Raw genomic sequence first — 19442 nt, 5'->3', positions numbered from 1 at the left:
AAATTTCCACCAAACAAGGTTGTGACATTTAATCATGCTGGAAATGGCAACAATCTTCTGATCGCGTGTAATCGAGTGAATGATTCTTATTGACATGCCAAATGCCTATTCAGGGTAAAGATACTACTTTCTACTGCAAAAAAAAAAAATGCCGGACAATACTGATGAAATAAATTATGTGTATCTTTGACAATTCGGTTCACCCACTATAGCGGACGTCAGAGCCTTATATTGATTTAGCCGAGATCCTTCCATCGGGTTATTGTGCGGAGAGAAGACTGCCTGCTATTTCACAAGAAACAAAAGTCTGGTTGGCTCGCAGGTATAAAGCGACGGGCGTAGCTCATAGTTTGCAACATCCAGTCTAACAGCGAAACTAAATCTGGTAGTGAAAAGCTTCAACTCATTGCTATCAGCGGTTCAAATTTGCCATCAAGACTATCATGCACCGTCCAGCAGCAGTAACTAACTTTTGGGCCAATCTGGCGCAATCGCGTTGGATGACGCCTCATGCTTTTCAGTATTATTGTGCCGTAAGCGGGATTCTTTCTTCTGCGCTATTCCTCTTTGGATTTGTTGCCGCGGATTTTGTATCCCCGATCAAGCCTTACTGGTCTGCTGAGCAGACAGCTCATCACTATCGAGCACACACTAATCGAATTCGCATTGGGGCGTCACTGATTGTTCTTTCTGGATTGTTCTACATGCCGTTTTGCGCGGCAATATCCAGTCAGATGCGCCGTGTGCCCAATCTGCACTATGTCGTCCAGCAGCTGCAGCTTAGTGCAGCTGCAGCTGGTCTTTGGACGTTTATTCTACCGGGAATTATCTTGGCCACAACCTCCTACCGTCCTGAGCGTAGTCCTGACATTACCTTGGCTCTCAATGACTTCTTCTGGATCTGCACTCTAATGCCGTGGCAAACGTTTATGGTGCAGAATTTTTGCTTTTCATATGCAATCATTATTGATCAGCGCAAAAAGCCTTTATTTCCGAAGGAGCTTGCTATTTACAATATGATTGTTCCTTTCTTCTGGACAGGCTCGACCGGCATACACTTCAGCAAATACGGGGCCGGGGCATATAACGGTGCTATAACCTTCTGGGTTCTTGGTGTCACTTTTTGCTTCCAGCTCGCACTTGATGCAATTTTTCTGATGCGTGCAATTCACTCTGAGCCAGTGGGAGGTGAGCAAATTGTTGATCTGTTTCCGAATCGAATTCCCAAGGACCCTGAGGCTGGTGCCAGCGGCTCTAGGACTGGAATGGGTCACACTTCCTTTCTTGATCACACTTCGTCCAACGGGGCATCAATGGCAAAAGACGAATAATCACTTCTGCACTACCGATTCTATAAGAAGATGGTAGTTACTAAGAGACAATAGTCTCTGGCTTAGTCAGATTTTTATTTCGGTCATGTGGAGGTAGTTTCGTAAATCTACTTCTATGCATCAGCCGTATAGTCGTAACTTAATCGTAGTAGCCGAGAATTTTATTATTTGCTAAAAATACATTTCACACGTCGTGCAAACTTTGGCATGGCAGAATATAACCTGCTTCCCGCTGGAAGCTATAGTTCGTGGCCAACTTCCTTTACACTGACAATATTCAATAGAGTAGCGGTGAATTTCAAGCGTAGCCCTTACTTTCTGACCAGCAATTTGTCCTCGAAACCGAATATGCCAATTCGAGTTGGAACAAGTATTAAAGTGCAAGGAATTGGCAAATCAGTAAAAAATTGAACTGCATATTTTCTGTATCTTTTTGCAATTTATCCCATACTGCGCGCCCTGCAAATCATTAAAGCATTTAGTCTACGAATTATTTACTTGCAAAAATCACAGTATGTTCCCAGACACGGCACCAGAAGACAGCTCCTCCAGAGTCGCGTTCTAGCTGTATATACCATTTTATAAATTATGCTATTTCATATTATCGCTATAACAAATCATCTTAATGAAATCTTAGTGAAGCATATGTGATTATGCTTCCGGGGTCGTTTTATAATTACGGAGACAAAAACTCCCGTTGGTTAATTTCTCTTTATATAGTTCCATACATTTGTTTCTTTTAAGATCTGAGCAGCTAACGAATATCAAAAGATTTACGAAACAAATGTGCTTGACAAACAAATGAGGTCGTAAATTTTATGGCTAACTTTGTGATTATCAATGGTACACCATCTATTTACAATATATTATAAGTCTACCAAAAATTTTCCCGGCTAATCCGACCAAGAAAGAACCAACGTTTTTGTCTTTTAAGTTATGGAATGGCGAAAAGCAATCTTTTTAAAATAATATACTGGCACTTGAATTTAATTAATTTTGACTCTGGTGGCAAGTCGAAAAATTATAGACAGGACTGCGTTCTGACGAGATGTAATACACAGCTGTATCCTACCGATTTTTATCGCTCAAGACCACTCCTACTTTAGTCAGCCGCTGGCTTCTAGTCTAAAAATGAACGGTAGGTTAGAAATACAAAATATTTCAAAATCTATCAAATACCACCATGAGCATTGCTAATGATGGCATCTCGATTATCGCGACAAGTCTGCACCACTATAGAACGCGAAAATCTTGTCAGGGATTTCATAAAATGTGTCACTACAGCCATTGAGCTTGGAAAAAATCAAGCCTGGGCTTATTCAGTTTAGGGCTCAGTCGTTGTGGCTTCTCTTGTAATTTCAAGTGATACAGGGTACAATGGCCACTCCAAGTGCTATATACCCGCTGATCCTCCGATCCTGAATATTTTCATCAGATTGGCAAGCACGCTGAATAATCATATTGAGGCCGTATTTTAATTGTTATATCTACAGGCAGATCTACTCTATCTCGTGCCGTCCTTTTTTATTACTTGTTGTTTTCAGTATATCCACCCCTACTTAGCCCTAGTCAGCTTAAGTACTACTTATCTGGGACTTGGGGAGGCATATGGAATTGGTTATTAAAGTTCCTCACGGCAGAAACTACTTCAGCATTATATCTACGTGAGAGGTTGTGAGCTATACCATGATCTACCAATGTAGCGATACTTTTTATTTCTTTGTTCTTTAGATTTTTTATATTTTTTTTTTTTAAAATCTCCGTTTGTTGACTAGCCATTGGCAGAGATCTGTTATCTTAATTCAATGTCTCAATCGTTAAATTACTTACTAGATTCCACTTATGATTTGTTTGATGATCTGGTATACGAGTTCTTTTTTGACTGACTTATCCATACTCATCTTAGCAAGACGCATAGACTATGCTGATACTAGTGTGTATTTAGTTGGGGCATTTGTCATTCTGCCTGCTCTCATTATCCTAATCCGGTGGAGACTTTGGGGGTCTCTGTTTGCTGACATTTTAGGTGTAAGCGGTGGTATGTAAGCTTTGAGTCTGACGGCTCTATTAAAAATAGTTTATAATTGTGTGCTTTGGGAGTCTAGTTGTTAACTGTCGGGCGAATCTCGGCAAATAGCTGGGACAATGAAATAGGTTTTATTTAATTTACTGCTCAAGACACGATGCGGCTTACTTAACTTTTGAACTGAGACATTTCAGTTTACTGTTTTGTGTCGCATGCTCAGTCGTCGTGTACCGCTTATATCGCTATCCTTTTCTAACTTCTCCTCGGACGGTTTATCTAAACAAAGATAATTGGTGCAGTGTGTTTAGTCCCCCAAGCTCGGCCTATTAAAAATTGCAAGAATAATATTGTTTCCTAACTTGTTGTCTCAGCGACCAATTGTTACATAAAAAGCTATCTGCGCATCAGTGATCGCAGAAGTACTACTAAATTAGTGTACAATTCATGAATTTAATCGCCGCCGTATTGAGAGAATAATATGGCAGGAGTTTCTGGGAGAGTTTATAGCGTTTCAGGTGCTGCTTCTGGAATCGGAAGGGCGACTGTGGTCAGATTGGCGAGCTTGGGCGCTCGAGCTCTTGCAATCAGTGATCTCAATGAAGCCGGTCTTAACGAGACTAAGAGGCTGTGTGAGTAACTTCTACAAAAGCAGATTTTATTCTATTTAGAGAAACTCTAATATATTCTGGCTGTAGGTGAAAACTATCATTCAACAATAATCACCAAAGTCCTTGATGTGAGAAAGGCAACTGACGTCGATCAGTGGATTGAGGAGACTGTAACTCGGTTTGGAAAGCTGGATGGTGCGGCAAACGTGGCTGGATTAGCGGGAGGAGATGGCAGTAATGTGGGAAGTTTGGTGAGGAAAAATCTTCGCGAAAATCGCCGACAATGTAAAATGGCTGATCTAAATCCTAGAACCATAATGATTGGGACCGTATGATTGGAGTCAATCTTACAGGAGTTATGAACTGCATGCATGCTCAGTTACAGTCAATCACTCGACCTGGGGGATCAATAGTCAATGTCGCAAGCACCTCTGGCCTTCGTGGTTTTCCAAATAACTCTGCATATTCGTCCAGTAAATTTGGGGTCATCGGCTTGACATTATCTGCAGCTGGCGAGTACGGAAGTGAGGGTATCCGAATTAACGCGATATTACCGTGAGTTCTTTATCTTGTTGGATAGCTAAAATTAAAAAACTTAACCTGCTGACTCTGGACTAGAGGACCTATCAATACGCCGATAATTCGAGATGGAGAAAAGAGAGGACTCTTTGATGCGGCTGCTATATACAACAGTACTCTTATGAAGCGTCTTGGTGAGGTGGATGAGGTTGCTAAAGTTTTATGCTTCATGTTAAGTGATGATGCATCTTATGTCACCGGAGGTAAGATTTTGCCCAGTTCTCAGTAGCGGTTATCGACTAAAATATCATAATATAGCTCAATGGACCGTGGACGGCGGCTACAGCGCTTGTTAGTAGGATATAGTATGCGCTATTGCATATTGTGCTTAAGCCGCGGAACCAAATTACCTTCATTATATAAGATTTTGACCGTAATTTTCTAGTCAGTTATCACATGAACCCAAGCGCACATGAGTGCGCAACAAATGGAACGAAGTGGGTGTTTGCTGATGGTAGATGTTGATGCTATTGTTGTAGTAGTGGGTTTCGTGGTGCTTTTTGACGCATGACCTCTAAAGACGACAGTTTAAATTATTTGCGGAAATTATGTAACTGATAATGTAATTTTTTAGAGCAATATCGCTCAGACTGTAGTTTGTAATCAGCGCGCTTACTTTGTGTGTCCTAGAGATTTGAGTACTACCGTCACGACCATTTGCTGAAAGCAGCTGTACTGTCAAATGGACCCACAAAATCATGGAGATGTCTGCACGCTTCCATTCAGTGGCATACGCAATTTCTTAAACGTAGACGGCAAGTCTAAGGCTCACTAACAAGTATGTGATGTTCGCCCAAAATATCAATTCGGGCAAACGGCGAGTTTATGCAACAAATTGACATTATGTGGTATCTGGAAACCGATGGTAGCTCGCGTCTGACATTCGCTTCTAATAGGGTCCCTATCTACTAAATTGCTGGGATTGAAGTGTCCACGAACCAATTATTAATTCAGATGTGGGAACGGTTCTAGGACCTAGGGTTGTGGGCCGGTACCAGGACGATCAATTTCACGTAAGCCTAACAAATTCACTGTTGGGGGCCTTATTAGGTCACAGGATTAGGGTAACAGAGCATCAGGGGTTCAACCCCGCATCTCGGGGTTGTCTTCGACCCCGCATTTTCTCGTAAGATGATAGCCGAGTGCGAATAGCCGTCCATATCCACGGCGGGCTTCTGAAATTTAGCCTTTGACTGCCTCGACTTCTTGTCTGCTTCCTTTTCTACTTTCCGTTCTTTGCTTCCCGCGTTATCTTATATAAAAGTGTCCGCTTCTCTTTTCTCAGCTGATCATTTTCAACTTTTCCAGACCCTCTTCTTATTCTTCATCTAATATCGACATGACGGACAAGCCTGCAATTTCACACCTCGAGCGGAAGAATGAGGATGGCAGACATGACAGGCTAGCCAGTGCTACAGAGGAGTGGGACACCATTGAGGACACCAAGACCGGCAGTTACGTCGTTCTTATCGCGTCGACGGCCGCCTTAGGTGGCCTGCTGTTTGGTTACGATACCGGCGTCATTTCCGGTGTACTGCTAATGATTAAAGATGACCTCGGCAGTGTGCTGACGGCCAACAATAAAGAACTGATCACATCTCTGACCTCGGGCGGCGCATTCTTTGGTGCGATCATTGCCGGTCTCATTGCGGATAGATGGGACCGAAAGCCAGCCATTTCATTCGGGGCAGTTATCTTTGTTTTAGGTGCTGTCATTCAAGCTGTATCGTTCTCTGTGGCGCAGATGGCTGTTGGCCGCGCTGTTATTGGCCTGGGTGTTGGCGTTGGTGCTATGGTCGTTCCTATCTACATTTCCGAGGTTGCTCCATCCAAGCTCAGAGGCCGACTTATCACTCTGCAGGAATTGTGCATCACTGGAGCGCAGTTTCTTTCAAGCGTGCTCAACTATGGCTTTCAGCATGTTGCACACGGATGGAGATAGACAGTCGGATTTGGTGCAATTCCGGCTCTACTTCTCATGGGGTTACTGCTGCTGATACCTGAGACGCCGCGGTACTTGGTCGGCAACGAGAAATACGATGAGACCAAAATTGTTATTGCGCGGATTTTTCCCAATGCCACCGAGAGCCAGGTTGAGCAGAAGATTGAGCTCATGCGATATGGAACACTGCTTGACCGGTCTATGAATGCGGAATTAACTCTGAAGAAAAGACTAAAACTTCTTTACTTTGACCGGGCAAACCTGCGGGCTTTGATTGTTGCTTGTGGACTGATGGGAATTAGCAGTTTGCGGGACACAATGCGCTGATGTACTATGCACCTACTCTTTTTGCGCTTTGCGGATTTACTCAGCCAACTGCAGTGGGAATTGTCATCGGTGACGCAACGTTCGTCTTCACTTTCATTGCGCTGAAGTATATAGATAACATTGGCCGCCGGAATCTTCTGATTGACACTGTCTGGCCAATGCCGGTGTCTCTCGTCGTCGCCGCTGTTGCTATTCAATATATTCCGATCAGCAAGGATCTCGCGCTTAGCTTGACGGTCGGATTAACCTGGGCCGGTATCATCGTGCTCGTCTTTCTCATCATTTATACTATCTCGGATGCCATCGCTCTTGGCACTGTCTCGTGGATTTTGAACGAGTTTTTCCCAATGGATGTTCGCTCTCTGGGTACGATGATGGTTACCTGCACTTGCTGGGGCACGAATGTCGTTGTATCTTCCACATATCTCTCTATGATGAAGACGTTTACTCCAAGTGGCGCCTTCGGTTTCTATGCAGCTCTGTGTACTATCGGATGGGTGCTAATTATTTTGCTATTTCCTGAGGTGAAAGGTCTCAGCCTGGAGGAGTCCAAACAGGTGTTTGAGCATGGGTTTGGCGCCGGTTACAGTCTGAAACTACAGAAGGAGAGACAGGCACAGGCCGAATTTAAGCACGCCGCCTTGGACGCAGATACTACGGACATCGTCGTCGGAGAAAAAGGAAATTAAAGATCACAATCTGATGTTACTGTGGGCACTTAGTACAAGTAAAGCGTGAGAAAGTTCCTAAAATGTTTTTTCTAGGCAATATAGTTCTTATCTTGGTTTAAAAATACAGTAAGTATTCTAATAACCGTAGCTCACATAGCATAAGCACAGTTTCTTATTGGGCTCAAATGGTAAAGTTGCTGACGAGATCTTTAGTGGAGGCCGTGTATGTTACGTAGGAGTGTTTGCGCATGAGCTGCATGCATACTCCCATCGATTCCTCTACTTAGGAGATCAGAAACAAAATTTTGAAATGGCTTCTGTATTAAAAGTATAAAAGAAAAACAATTTTCATGACAGGCACACCCTAGGCTCGCGAAAAGACTACTCTAAACCAGGAGCAAGCTCTCGGAAATCCTTCTCACCCGGAACATTAGGCGTAACAAGTCTCCAGCCACCGTCTACCCTGATATCCTCGCCATTTACAAACTGGTTCTCGATGAGATATGCTATCGTATGTGAAATGTCTTTTGGTGTAGCCGGCTTACGTGGGAATGCAGCATGGGTCTCGAGGTCTTTAAGAAAGTAATCAAAAATACCCGGGTTGCTCTGGGACATAGCAGACGCAACGATAGACGGAGAGACTGAGTTTACTCGAATTCCAGATGGACCCAAGAAATCTGAAAGCGCACGCGTAATTCCAGCAACGGCGGCCTTTGTGGGCCCGTACGTGAGTGTACGTGCGTACAGACCATGCGCGGCAGCGGAGGAGAAGTTGATGATAACACCCCGCTCCTCATCTGTAGTCCAGAACGGCTTCGTTGCGCGCTCGGGGGCGTGATTGAGCGGTTTGTTGATAGCGTCCGCAACATGTGCATTCACAATAAATGTGCCGACAGTGTTAACGTTAATCATCTTTTGGAAGTCCGCAATCGAGTCGGCGACATCGTTGGACCAGTCCCGGCGGATCGTAATTCCGGCGCAATGTACGACACCCTTGAGATTACCAAATGTCTCAACGGCCTTCTCGACCCCTGCTTTGGTGCTCGTGGAGTCAGTAATATCAACTTGGACGTAGATTGCGTTGTCCTTGGATAGATCCTTGACTTTTTCGGCACCGACCGCCTGGGGAAGTATGTCGAAGATGACGACCTTTGCGCCGCGCTCGAGCAAATCAACAGCAATACCGCTGCCAATTCCGCCAACTCCGCCGGTAATAATCTAAAGCACTGTTAATCACAACCCTACTAGTTTGCAAAAAGACTGGGCGGCTTACAAAGGTGTTTCCAGAAATTTGAACCATAAATACCTGTGTTTCGTAAAGAATAATAAGTTGGCGACCTTGCATATTTAATGACGATACTATTGAGGAGCCAAACTATGTGCGGCTCCGGCTATCGACGGTGTGCAGGCGCTATTTTACCCCATTAGTCTTACATATCTCCATTCTTACCCAACATATTTAATTATAACCCACTTCAAGAGCGCGGGATCTGGTCAGCACTATACAGTAATCTATCAAAGATATGATTAAGACTGACAGCTAAACATAAACAATCCATCCCACGTTCTAGCGCTTTATATCTCTGCATTTAGCAATGCTTGTGCAGTATGGCGTTTTTACTTTGTTAATGATCTACTGCCGTGGCAAGACTTTTCATTAAATGAACTCTCTAGCTAAAACGAGGTCTGTCCTATACATAATTAAAAGTTGGCCACAGCGTTAGGCGGGGACGACACTTCCCCGACGGCGTTGAACGGAATACTTGCAACAAAGAACGAGAATCTGTTCAAACGGCGGCATACCTCCGAAAGTGCATCCAAATCAAAAATCTCGCCGATAGGCGCTCTGAGCTCAGATCAGCAATGCGCTCATAGTAGAACACAGTAAAAAAACTCTTGACTTACCCCCAACCTGTTAAAAGATTATGATGCAGAAAAAACTGCTCATTCTGCGGCAGCAATATTTCGAAGCAGACAGCATCGCTGGCGACTGCCGTGAAGTGATTATTCCAGATCCAGCGCAAAACCTCTTCAGTTTCCTCAATGCCAGTGTAAAATGGCAATGGCGTGTCCTGATACTCTGTGCGCTTTGATAAAGCCATTGCGTTCCATTCGTCAATTAAGCCAATTCGTAAAAATAGAATGTCGCCGGGTTCGATCTCCACTTTGTAATATTCGATGACTTCGAGTACCTGTGACAACGGAATGGCATAATTTTCAAAGGAGGAGTAATTTATTCCTTCAACATCCGCCCTCCCTTGCTTTTGATCAATAAGAACTCCGCGACCGACGATGTCCTGATTGGCCCAGTGATGAATGCCAATGCGGTCGGTCTCTAAAATGTCCTTGCGTGTTGTGCCGCCATATCATAATCCATCGACATGCTCGGTAGCCGTATGCACGGTAGCAAGGTCTGCAGGATCCTTGGGAGAAGAAATTGGTGAAGCCATCCCATTGAGAAGACTGTTGCGGATTGATGTGGTACTCGTCGTCAAAAGAGCCGGGACTAAGCAAACACAATTAGTCAAAACATGCATTCATTTGGCTACCAGTAGCGTCTCAAGCAGACTCACCAAACGGGAACAATGTTCATCTGATACGGCGTACGCTTGAAAGGTGAATGATCAAGATTATGGAACTCCCAACCCAAACCGACGCGCTCGCCGGTCTTAATCTCGGAAGCGGTCGGAAGCGGCAGCCCCGCGACGACTTCAGACGAAGGAAGGTTCAGCTTTCCCAAAGCTTCTTTGTGCGAGCCAGGAGGACCCCACTCCCAGAAGCGGCCCTTGTTGGGGAGATGGTCGTAGTCCGGACGATTCGCAAATGAGAAAGTCATCGTCGAGTGTATCTAGTGGGATGATTTGCAATCTAGACGAAATCACATACGACTGCCAGGAGGAGACTGAGTTATGCAGCACTGCAAACCCTCGAAAGCCGGAGAAACTCAGAGCTAAATATGCGGGGCCACCCCGCACTCGTTTCCGAAAAATGCCGCCTACAGCCTGGACCTCCCAAGTCATTGCGGCTATCGAGCAGCGTTCTCATTGCGGTCTCTGTATATGACGGCCACTTCCACCGCGTTTTCCACCACATTACTCTCCATTCTTTCCTCCATCCTCTTTTCCAAAGTCAATCCATTTCATTACGCAGCAATGGTGGCTTCATCTTACGTCGAAATTGGCTCTCTCCCTGATCTGCCAGTGGACTATTTCACCGAGGCCAAGCTCGTTGGCGAGGCCAACGTTCACGCTATAGCGACTGACTGGGTTGCCGTCTTTAACAAGGCCGTCACTACCAACGATGCTGACGCGTTCGACAACCTCTTCGACAAGCTCGGATACTGGCGTGATACTCTCAGCTTCACCAACGACCACCGCAGCATTGCCAAGCCTAACATTTATCAAGCTGCTGTAGCCCGTCTGTCCGTGGTTGGTGCCAAAGATGCAAGGCTGATTGGGCCCGCACCTGCCGTGCAGAAGCCTTTCCCTGATCACACAATTGTGTGCGCGCGCTTTAGCTTTGATACCAGAGTTGGTCCATCAATCGGCAACGTTCGCATTGTCAAGTCGGCCGATGGTGCCAACCGCGCTCATGTTCTGTTTACTTCACTAGACGGAGTTTACGAAGTCACTGAAATTGCTGGCGAGAGCCGCGTCAATGGCAAGCACAATTCGCCGCTGACTTACGATCAGTTGCGTCAGTGTAATCTTGATCATCCGCGCCCCAAAGCTATTGTTGTTGGCGCAGGCCATAACGGTCTAGAGGTCTCAGCACGTTTGCAGGCTTATGGTGTTGAAACGCTTGTTATGGACCGGAGACCGCGAGTCGGTGACAGTTGGCATACACGCTATAGTTCGCTCACGCTGAATGACTCTGTGTGGGGTGCCCACTTCTCGTATTTCCCTTTCCCTGCTACGTACCCCAAGTATCCTTCTGCTGGTAAGCTAGCAAACTGACTTGAGCTCTATGCGGAGACCTTGAAGTTGAAAATGTGGACTTCTTCTACCGTAGATCCCAAGGAACTTCGTACAACGAGAAGACGAAAAAATGGTCAGTCACGGTGCTGCGCGAGGGTGTGCCACGTGTGTTTTAAGTCAGACATATTATCATGGCCACTGGTCTAGGCGGAAGGTTTCCGTTGATACCTAAACCCTCCCCTGGGCAAGAGAATTACAAGGATATCATTGAGCACTCTTCGCAGCATGAGTCGGGTGCGCCCTGGACGGGGAAGAAGGCCTTGGTTGTTGGAACAGGATCTAGCGGCCATGACATTTCTTTGGACTTCTTTAACAATGATGCGGACACTACGCTTCTTCAGTGCTCGCCTACTTCATTATGAGTGTGCAAAACGGCGACGCCATCCTTAACAAGGGCCTTTATGAGGGTAAAGACGCGAAAGCAATATGGTATACCTCTCTGCTCATGCCATCCCCTTCCATTCCCTTTAATCCCTAGCTCGGTACAAGCCCTTTATCATAAATCAGCCTCCGCCGCAAGATTTCTATCCATGTCTGATCAGGTACAGCAAGCCCAGTCGTCACCGCAACAGCAGCGACAACAAACACAGCGGCAACAAACCAAGCTTCGTCGCGCTTATAAAGCTTGCATCAACTGCCGCGCAAAAAAGGTGTGTCGCCCTATGATGCCACTGTTCATACGACACCGCTTACCAGAAGACTAAATGCATTTTTCCTGGCTCGTCGTACGACCCGCCTTGCGAGCGCTGTCGCCACGAGCGCAAGGAATGCCATTTTCTGCCCAGTCGCCGCGGTGGCCGCAGCAACATCGACAATGCTAGAGCTCTGCGCGTAGCTGCAGCTGCAGCTGCCACTGCTACTTCTGCCGCAACTACTAGCGCCCCTGCTAGTGGTGTCAATAGCGAGGCGATGACGCAGCAGTCGTCTCTACTGAGGCGGATGATTTTTCGCGCAGTTTGTCCAAATCTGGCACCCGTATGAGTTCATCCGATGTTGACAGTCCTGAGACCGTCAACATCCGAGCGCATGTAGGAGATTCGCGCTATCAGGAAAATATTCTTGATTTCGCTCTCATCAAACGTGGTCTGCTCAATCCTACACTACTGCGCACATTCCTCTCAAACTACTTTGTCAGACATCATCACTATCTTCCACTGGTGCCATATTTCCGCGCGGCACTCACAGACGAGCTGCTTAGCGAATTTGTCGTGCAGGAGTTATATTTGCTCACTGCTATGGTCATTGTCGCATCGCGATACGTTAACCAACTCGTGAATGACCGGTGCTGGAAGTACATGCAGCAACTTATCAGCGATTTGGTATTTGGAACTGACCCCTCCGTAGGTACTATTGAGTCTCTGCTACTTCTCTCCGAAAAAATCCCGAGGATGCCCGGTGTCAACACTAAATGCCTGCACTACCACGAAGAACGCATGTCCTGGACGCTAATCGGTTTCGCCATCCGCCTCAGCTACTATCTCGGCATTAATCAGAAAACTCTGATCAGTCTTTCTGATTGCATGGACGATGCTACTCACCGCCAGCGGCTGGCATGGACGTACTGCTATATGCACGACCGGCAAGAATCTATTCGTCTTGGCAAGGCATTTTGGTCACGCGGATCAGGCCTCTGCTTCCAGAACCCAGATATTGGCGCGTCAATGCTTGAATCTTCTCTCAACTTTTCTACACTGTCGATCTCAAATGGAAATACGGATGATTATTCGTCGCATGTGCAGGCGCAGATAGAGCTAATGCAGATCCTTACGAATATTCATGATACACTGCATCCTTCTCGGGACCGCACAATTGCGCTAGTCTATGTCGGAGAATACTACCGCATCTTGGACGATTACACCCGTTCCTTCACCGCATTCAAGTTGGCTTGGCAACAAAATTCATGGCACACTTTTCCTCTCAACGAGACAGTTTCGATCGCCTTTCATTACGCAAAGCTTTACGCTTATGGTATTGCATTACAGAGTCATCTACGACGAAAGACAACAAAACATAAGGAGGCACTGGACTTTCCGCCGAATGAGCGCACGTCTCTTGGAAACATCGTGTTTCCCCGCGGATTGATCGGCTCGCCAGATGCCAAATTTATCCTCGAGTCAGAGAAGGCTGCTGTCGATTTGCTAACAATCTGTATTGCTAAACTGCATACTGGCGGTGCACTTGCGTATCTGCCATCACCGTATTATGGTTACATATCATACGCGGTCGTCATCTTAATTAAAATTGTCTTTACCGGCGCCGTCGTCGCAAACGAACAACAGAACGTTATGAGCCTCGTCCGGCGCGCCATAGCTGCGTTTGTGGAGCTAGCTGGTACTGCAGATAAACAGCATCCACTTCTCCGCCGCATTGACCAACTCTATACCCTCGTGAAAGAGCTTTGGAATGCTGAAGGAGGAGCTACTGTGGGTAACAATAGCAATAACACTGCAAACACGCCCAAAAGACCACGAGCAGAATCCGGCTTTTCCGGAACTCTTGACGATACAGACCATTTAAACGCTGACACAGTTTGAAGTGACGCTTCCTCTGTCAAATCCCCCGCTCTTAACGGTGGCAGCGTAGCATTGGCAGACGAAGCACTGGGGAGTTTGATGGACCTTTAACCCTCTGAGTTTCATCCTACGGCATTGGGCGGATCCGAGAGCGGGGTTGCAGATCTTGCGTCGCTGCTCTCATTTGATGTTGGATAGGAAATCTGGATGTCATATTTTGATTCTTGGTCGTATACACAGAATGGCATCTCGTGATATTTGTCTTGTTCTCTAGCGTCGAATCGGTTGTCTGGCAAGTACCGCTTCCCAAATGGTAATTTTAATTGGCCGTTCTAGTATTTGGAACTATTACGAAATTTGGGAGGCACTAAGGCAAAGCTGTAGCTGTTAGCATATGGCGAGGTCTTAATGCATGGTTTGTGCACTGCAGGGTTTCTGGTGTTCCGGTTAGCTTAACATCATCGGTGCCCGGCCAAACAAACGAAAGGTTTGCTCTAAGTCACTCAAAACAGTTTATAATATATGCAGGATTTGTTAATAATAGTCTTGATTGTTTGTGTATCTAATAGGGTAGAGTGGCGTTGGTACATTTGTATTATTTCTTAACGATACAATAATCGAACTCTGGAGTTTCTCTGTTTTTCACGCTTATAAATGTTAATACTAAAATTTCCCTCAGAATTATTAAATTCAGATAGCCAACTATTATCTGAAGGTCAAAGAAAGATGATTAAAATTATGTGAATAGTTAAGATTAGTGGAGTATTATTATTTCTAATAAAATCTATATAATTATTTATTTAAATACTTAATCTTACTCTATATATACTTGAGTATTCTCATTTATATAATACAGATTGTTTGACAGTAGCCTTCAATGTATTGAATTTACATGGCAGACAAACACATTATTTTTTCATGTAAATATTGCAACAATTATATTTTTTTTTAAATATCCAACTAATTGTAAATCTGTAGATTAGAACACTAGTAGGGTTCAGTAGGGTTCTCTTAAATCCAGCGATTGGAAAAGTCAAGCTATGTATATCAGATATTTAACGAGACTCCGATTTCGAACACTGAATTCCGGTCTTCAACCCCGCTCGCGGATATACTGGCAAGACCGGTGAGCTCTGTGTGAAGTAGGAGATCCATGAATACACTATTATCGCCAGCCACGAATACGATCGTCTTCTAGAATTATTGCTAGAGTTCTCAAAAAGCTAACATTAACCGTCGCGAATATGACCGGTGATATGAAACAGTTGGCGGCTATCTTGCTTGATGTTTTCCAAGCTAGCTGTCAGGCTACTGAGTGGTTGATATTTCTGGCAGAAGAAAAGGATTTTTCGTAGACGATGATGATGATGCTCTAGATGATCTTGGTGATAATGACGATAGGCCTGTTCGCAAGCACCATCGCCGCACGTATCGTCAACGTAGAGTTTTCTATGACGAAGAAGATACATGTCTGGGATTCTTTTCACTGTTGTGCATGCCGATTTACACTACGAACGCATCGAAATACGCGAGGAGATTCAGCGATTGCGCAATAAAACTATGGTTACTGAGATGCCTTCTGATGTTCCGGAAGAGACGTGGAATTACTATGTTGCTTCTCTTCTCAGTATCAACAATTTCAGGTTCTCGCAGCGTGTGAATATTTTAGAAAAGTCTTTTAATGGCGGCAGCGAGTGGCTTGGTCAAGACTTCAGGCGATAGTTCAAGTGGCTGTAGCTCTGGATAATCCAGTCAATAAAATGTAAGTTCAAGGGTTTGTAGTTTATCATCATATGGTTATCGCTATGAACCCTATAAAATCCTAAAGAAACTCCCGCTATCAAGGAGGGAGCGGTAATTTCTATCCACAGATCGAATTCGATCAATAATTCAAAGTCATCTACGGCTGCGTGACTCATTCGACGGCGTAGCCCCCAAAATCACTACCATCTCAAGCTTTCAATTTTACAGCAAAAACATAGAATATAGATTTGTTAAACAGTAGAGCACATATTCTATTCTATACAGTATTATTATTAATAAGATCTCTATTAAAACGATGATATTATTATCACATGCTTTTCATAGAATTCTCTGGAAGAAATCAAGAGCTGGTCTTTATGTAACTCTTTGGAATTTTCTTAATCGCCTCCTCGCGGTCTTCAATTATTACAACACCCATACCACCCATCAAGTGCGTGTTAAGATGGCAGTGAAGCATCCACGCGCCCGGGTTGTCAGCGATGAATCGTAAGACGATATGTCCACCGGTCTGAACGCTGTATCCGTCACGATACGGAGGATTATTGAAGTTGAGAGGCGCGTAATCAGCGGCGATGGCATCGGCAACAGTATCGTAAGGGAAGTTCTCAGAGCTTGACTCAGAGATAAGGTAGAAGTTGTGGCCGTGGAGATGAATGGGATGAGCAATAAGGTTTGTGTTGTCAAGAATGATATCTATGAGATCGCCCGTCTTGATGCCTGGATTGATGATAACACCGTCGTCGGGAAGAGGATCAGCCCACAGAACAGGCTCGCTGATCTCCATATCCTGGGACATCCTTGAGCCATCCTCCATGAGACTGAAGTAAACAACGCCAGATCTATTGGATAGAAGATGAATTGTATGGTCAGCAGCACCAGTGGGCGGCTTAACAGAAGTATCGAACGGAGAGGCGATGGAGACGTTGAAGAGAGTGAAGTCACCAACGAGGTTACCGCCAATGTCCTGGTAGACGGTAACGTTATCACTCGGTCTGAACGGCTGACCAACGTCGGGGACATAAGAAAGGAAGGCAAGAGCCTCAATGATCTGAGCGAGTTCGTAAGAGGCAAAACGCATACCGTAAATGCCATACTCCTTATTGGTCTCAACCAAAATGAGGAATCGATGACCGACACCAACGTAGATCTGCTCGACTAGCTGAGGTTCGATGTAGACACCCTCGACCATGACAACCCAAAAAGGGTGCGAGTCAATTGAGAAGTGGACGCCCATCTCTCCGCCCATGTTGCTTAGGTCAAAAACCATATAGGACGAACCATTGACGTAAATGACTTCACGATCGGTTTCAGAAGGCGCGCACTGAATTGAGTTTCCGGGAGCTTCGAGGGCTTGCTGATCAGCGCCGGTAAAACCGTTGATAAGAGTGATGTTTGTGCAACCCTGAGAGTCAAAGTTCGGAATGTATCCAGCAGCACCGTAGACACCCTCTTGTCGCCAAGTGCCGGCGGCGGAGATAGCGCCTGCGTCTTGACAGACGATGCGGCCTTTCCCATTAATGAGGAAACTCTGGATGCAAGGGGGATCAATACCGTAGGTAAATTCACGGGCAAGAATTGCATCGGAAGTCCACTTGTACCAGTCGGCAACAGCGAGCTGAGTCGGGTTGCTGTCTTTCTCGAGAATTTCAGCGAGCGCTGCAGGATCACTGACGATTGAGGAATAGGGTTTGGGTCGGGAGTCTTTGGGTTTGATATAAATGGCACCGTAGACACCGTCCTGGTAGCGAGCCCGCAGGTGAGCATGGTACCAGAAGTTTCCATACTGGTCAACGGTTGTGAAGTTGTAGTGGAAGGAGGAGCCAGGATCGATGGGGTACTGAGTGATTCCCGCGGCACCATCGAGATGGGGCGTATCTTTTTGGTGGATACCGTGCCAGTGAACGGTTATTGGGACGGGAAGATTGTTGTAGACCATAACGCTCAGATAGTCGCCTTCATCGCAGGTGAGAAGGGGACCAGGACTAGAGCCATTGACGAGGTAAACCTCACGATAGACGCCATCGGGGGCGGAGTAGGTTGAAGTGAGGTTGAGGGCGTACTCGACGACCTTGGCAGAAGCAGCCGAAGCAAGGACGAGGGCCGAGAGAACGGACTTGAAGGGGACTAGCATTCCGAGGGAAATGAGAGAAGATAGACTTGGCGAACAGATACAGGAAAGACGAGGAGGGGAGGATATTTATAATATTATTTTTTCAGTTTTTCGAGACGAGCGAGGCGCCCCGCATGGTATGCACCGACGACATCATGGTTATGGTATGTACAAAATCGCGGTATGGGAGAGAGTAGTACATGAGGAGAGCCGCCAAGAGCACTCGCACGGAAATCGGCAGAGGAGACGCCGAAGGAATAGGCGCGGACGCAACTGGGCGGCTGACAAACTAGAGAGTGTGTGAACTGGCTAGAGAGACGGAAAAAGAGAAAGACGAAAAATGATTGGTACGGCAACGGGGATGGTTCAGGAACTGGAAAAACATGCGTAGCGGACACACGGTCCTCTTCGCACAGTACCCGTCCCGGTCGACGGCTCTCGGTTGATGTCTTTTATGAAAGGCATCAACACATTAAGTAGAAGATGAGAGCGAGAAAGGAACTGACATAGACAGTCAAATATACGATTTGTGACAAATAAGAATATTAGCTTAGATATAGACATTAACCTATGCGGAGGATCTAGGGAGACGGCGAGAGATTGAGCCAAAGAACGAGTGCTTCCCGAAAAGATATGAAACAGGGGAGTAAACTAGTAGCAGAAGTATTAGTCCGGGAGCGTTTCTTAATGCTCGATGACTGGATGCTGACCAGTGGCTGGAGGAGGGGAGATGCAGTGAGGGCCTGATAGAGCATATCAAGGGTTTTGAGAAACAGTAAAAATTTGAAATTAAAGTTTCATGGTGGTTTATTAATACTGCACGAGTTTAGCTGCACACGGCTTCCGGAAACAAAAAAAGCAACTCGTGGCCGGCCCTCCTCAGGCGGAAGGAATGTCAGGGTCCTAGAGTTTATTGATACTAATTTTATAACTTACTCGCATTTAATTGGAAGTTTACTTTGGGGTTATCAGTGATTTCTGTTGTGAAATGTGTTTCTATACAAGAAGAAAACTGGAGGCAGAAATGAAAGACCTCCTCGGGCTTAGTTGCGTGCAGAGCAGCCCGATCCAATCAATATCTTGAAAAGAAAACAAAAAATACATTCCCCGAAATGGCTCGGACGGTAGAGTGGATCCGGTGAAGAGAGGGACTATCTGAGACTAGCGCGGCTGCAATATATCTATGACCGCTGCCATATCCGGTCACGGTTTGCTGGTGTTTTGAAGGTCCGAATGGTGAACATCAGTATTTCTCTTAATTAATAAATTCTTTCTGTTGATACTATCGCGGAATAATTTTGCTTCTTTTTATCATCGTACACAAATATCGTATTCTGGAATTACAATTACGAGAGCGGTCCTAAGGCGGACCTAAGGCAGACAACAAATAAACTTAAGGTAGGGTGCAGCCGAGCCTTTCGGACTCTTTCTTCCAATACCGAAATGTGTTCAGAAGCGAGCGAGTGGCCGGATCCTAATCGAGCAAGCAGATTTTAAGTTACTAGTAGGGTTTAGTAGGGTTTAGTAGGGTTTAGTAGGGTTTAGTAGGGTTTAGTAGGGTTTAGTAGGGTTTAGTAGGGTTTAGTAGGGTTTA

General features: G+C 45.5%; 9 protein-coding genes across 9 annotated transcripts; 6 read left to right on the top strand and 3 right to left on the bottom strand.

Annotated features, from left to right (window-relative positions):
- The first annotated feature begins 212 nt into the window (after positions 1 to 212).
- On the top strand, positions 213 to 1514 carry V2V93DRAFT_375690 (uncharacterized protein). The gene has a single exon (XM_066911558.1). The coding sequence runs from the start codon at positions 444 to 446 to the stop codon at positions 1329 to 1331; it is 888 nt and encodes a 295-aa protein (XP_066763296.1). The 5' UTR covers positions 213 to 443; the 3' UTR covers positions 1332 to 1514.
- A 2321-nt stretch (positions 1515 to 3835) lies between these two features.
- On the top strand, positions 3836 to 4840 carry V2V93DRAFT_361189 (short chain dehydrogenase reductase; the record flags this gene model as incomplete). The annotated part of the gene is made up of 5 exons (XM_066908154.1): positions 3836 to 3986; positions 4053 to 4216; positions 4276 to 4520; positions 4584 to 4747; positions 4803 to 4840. 5 exons carry the CDS (start codon positions 3836 to 3838, stop codon positions 4838 to 4840), a joined length of 762 nt encoding a protein of 253 aa, XP_066763295.1.
- A 1043-nt stretch (positions 4841 to 5883) lies between these two features.
- On the top strand, positions 5884 to 7502 carry V2V93DRAFT_392773 (putative ITR1-inositol permease; the record flags this gene model as incomplete). Its single annotated transcript, XM_066912486.1, has 5 exons — positions 5884 to 6073; positions 6095 to 6441; positions 6463 to 6465; positions 6487 to 6762; positions 6789 to 7502. The coding sequence occupies 5 exons, from the start codon at positions 5884 to 5886 to the stop codon at positions 7500 to 7502; spliced, it is 1530 nt and encodes a 509-aa protein (XP_066763294.1).
- Positions 7503 to 7788: 286 nt separating this feature from the next.
- V2V93DRAFT_375680 (uncharacterized protein) lies at positions 7789 to 8814 on the bottom strand. Its single transcript, XM_066911557.1, has 2 exons — positions 8758 to 8814; positions 7789 to 8702 (listed from the first exon to the last, which is right to left on the bottom strand). The coding sequence occupies exons 1-2, from the start codon at positions 8782 to 8784 to the stop codon at positions 7866 to 7868; spliced, it is 864 nt and encodes a 287-aa protein (XP_066763293.1). The 5' UTR covers positions 8785 to 8814; the 3' UTR covers positions 7789 to 7865.
- A 252-nt stretch (positions 8815 to 9066) lies between these two features.
- V2V93DRAFT_395066 (uncharacterized protein) lies at positions 9067 to 10320 on the bottom strand (the record flags this gene model as incomplete). The annotated part of the gene is made up of 4 exons (XM_066912513.1): positions 9067 to 9330; positions 9390 to 9819; positions 9887 to 9990; positions 10058 to 10320. 4 exons carry the CDS (start codon positions 10318 to 10320, stop codon positions 9186 to 9188), a joined length of 942 nt encoding a protein of 313 aa, XP_066763292.1. The 3' UTR covers positions 9067 to 9185.
- Positions 10321 to 10636: 316 nt separating this feature from the next.
- On the top strand, positions 10637 to 11823 carry V2V93DRAFT_382682 (uncharacterized protein; the record flags this gene model as incomplete). Its single annotated transcript, XM_066912164.1, has 3 exons — positions 10637 to 11423; positions 11459 to 11557; positions 11609 to 11823. 3 exons carry the CDS (start codon positions 10637 to 10639, stop codon positions 11821 to 11823), a joined length of 1101 nt encoding a protein of 366 aa, XP_066763291.1.
- A 615-nt stretch (positions 11824 to 12438) lies between these two features.
- Positions 12439 to 13995, top strand: V2V93DRAFT_328992 (uncharacterized protein; the record flags this gene model as incomplete). The annotated part of the gene is made up of 1 exon (XM_066907613.1): positions 12439 to 13995. The coding sequence occupies one exon, from the start codon at positions 12439 to 12441 to the stop codon at positions 13993 to 13995; it is 1557 nt and encodes a 518-aa protein (XP_066763290.1).
- Positions 13996 to 14977: 982 nt separating this feature from the next.
- Positions 14978 to 16018, top strand: V2V93DRAFT_375676 (uncharacterized protein). Its single transcript, XM_066911556.1, has one exon. The coding sequence runs from the start codon at positions 15442 to 15444 to the stop codon at positions 15694 to 15696; it is 255 nt and encodes an 84-aa protein (XP_066763289.1). The 5' UTR covers positions 14978 to 15441; the 3' UTR covers positions 15697 to 16018.
- V2V93DRAFT_95792 (multicopper oxidase-domain-containing protein) lies at positions 15888 to 18041 on the bottom strand. Its single transcript, XM_066912834.1, has one exon. The coding sequence runs from the start codon at positions 17867 to 17869 to the stop codon at positions 16079 to 16081; it is 1791 nt and encodes a 596-aa protein (XP_066763288.1). The 5' UTR covers positions 17870 to 18041; the 3' UTR covers positions 15888 to 16078.
- Positions 18042 to 19442: the final 1401 nt, after the last annotated feature.

This window comes from Kockiozyma suomiensis (assembly GCF_038497685.1).
Source record: "Kockiozyma suomiensis strain NRRL Y-17356 unplaced genomic scaffold V2V93scaffold_17, whole genome shotgun sequence".
In the NCBI taxonomy this organism is placed as follows: domain Eukaryota; kingdom Fungi; phylum Ascomycota; class Lipomycetes; order Lipomycetales; family Lipomycetaceae; genus Kockiozyma; species Kockiozyma suomiensis.
Note: the sequence above shows the minus strand (reverse complement) of the source record. Positions and strands in the feature narration are given on the sequence as shown.